Source organism: Tetrahymena thermophila (genome assembly GCF_000189635.1).
Source record: "Tetrahymena thermophila SB210 genomic scaffold scf_8255470, whole genome shotgun sequence".
Classification (NCBI taxonomy): Eukaryota; Ciliophora; class Oligohymenophorea; order Hymenostomatida; family Tetrahymenidae; genus Tetrahymena; species Tetrahymena thermophila.
Genome location: NW_002476916.1, coordinates 1 through 1,493, shown reverse-complemented (window position 1 = coordinate 1,493; position 1,493 = coordinate 1). Strand labels below are relative to the sequence as shown.

The 1,493-nt window shown below is 29.1% G+C and overlaps 1 protein-coding gene across 1 annotated transcript; it reads right to left on the bottom strand. All coding sequences in view use genetic code 6, as the record gives it.

Annotated features, from left to right (window-relative positions):
* Positions 1–146: 146 nt before the first annotated feature.
* On the bottom strand, positions 147–1,474 carry TTHERM_02047520 (REJ domain protein; the record flags this gene model as incomplete). The annotated part of the gene is made up of 2 exons (XM_001028851.2): positions 147–1,349; positions 1,427–1,474. Coding segments are annotated over 2 exons (1,251 nt in total), but the record flags the coding sequence as incomplete, so codon positions are not given.
* Positions 1,475–1,493: the final 19 nt, after the last annotated feature.

The following is a 1,493-nucleotide window of genomic DNA, read 5'->3' as shown; positions in this document are numbered from 1 at the left end:
TTGTGCTAATTTATTAAGGACGCTCTAGCTTTATGTTAATGCTAAGTAGTTATGGACCCTGAAAGAGCTGCTACAATTTTATTTGCGTAAGTAGACAGAAAAGAATTACTTGAAAGCATATTTGATTAGTTTATAATTGCCTAAACTAATAGCGATTTTTTTATGTTAACTGAGTCTAGATTGAAAAGAGGAGTGTCCTTTGCTATTTCTTCACCAAAAACGCATAAATTGATAATTATTTAATTTACTTTTGTACTTTTCTATTAAAGCGCTGAATCTAATAAACTCAATAATTTCTACTCACTTTCCTAAAATGGAGAAACGTTCACTTATATGGTAGTATTAAAGACAGCTAAGTAAGAATCCATAGCTTGACCCATAATTAATATATTACCAGAAGGGAGATTGGTAATAATTTTGGATTCTAAATTCTGATCTTTTAATTATCTTCTTAGGATTTTTTAAGGGATTTAAATTTCTTATATTAAATCAGAGGTCTGGTTATAATAGAAGAACTAGTAAGTTAAAGGATTATTAATGGCTGTGCAACCATCAAATTGAATAGTGAATTAGGTTGTTAAAGCCTAGCCACTTGAAGGAGTAACAGAAAGAACGCATTTTTAAGGAGGCAAGTTTATATTAAAGTTTATAACACTTAAACTTGGCATTATATTGGCAGGATTATATACAGTAAATCTGACTTAAACAATTAGATTATCTGGTTTTATGTCAGAAATGTAATCCCAAATTCTAAATTTAACTTTATAGTAATCAAATTTAATTACTCCTACAACATTGTTATTGTATAGAACTGCTCCAGCATAAGTGAGAATGTCCGAAGGTACATTTGAGCCATATATAAGAGTTGCAGAAATATCTTCGTTTATGTTAATTTGTTCTATTTATTTTGGGTCATTAAATGTAACTAAGAGAGGAGGAAGATCTATCTCGGTGAAAACAAGTAAAGAGCTATACTATGTATTTCTAGAGCCTTTCGATCCTTAAAGAGTGAAACTGAGGGTTTAATAAGGGTTGAAAGTACCACCATCGATTGTAATATTCTAAGTATTTTATGGTACATAAACTATCTTTTTATAAGTGTAACATTAGTCATCCCCATTTTATGCTTACAACGATTTGCATTGCCAACTTAGTTGTATTCCTTGTGGAGAGTTAGGATCTTGAATTTCGTAATCTCGTGCGAACCCAATAAGAGTAAGATTGTTTTTATAATCAACAAGCATATTAGCTCCATTTTAGATCAGAATCTAAAGTTTTGATAGCGCATAAGGAATAGATAAAGTATTTGTATTGCTAATAGATGCATCGCTACTAGTTTACACAATAACCTAAAAAATATTAAATAGTTAATAATTAATTAATGATATAATAAAACTAAATTCTACCTTAATATCTAAATTTGTACCAACAGGTATAAGATAAGGCTGTATATATAATTATATTTATTGATCATCGAATTAAGTTAAACTTTT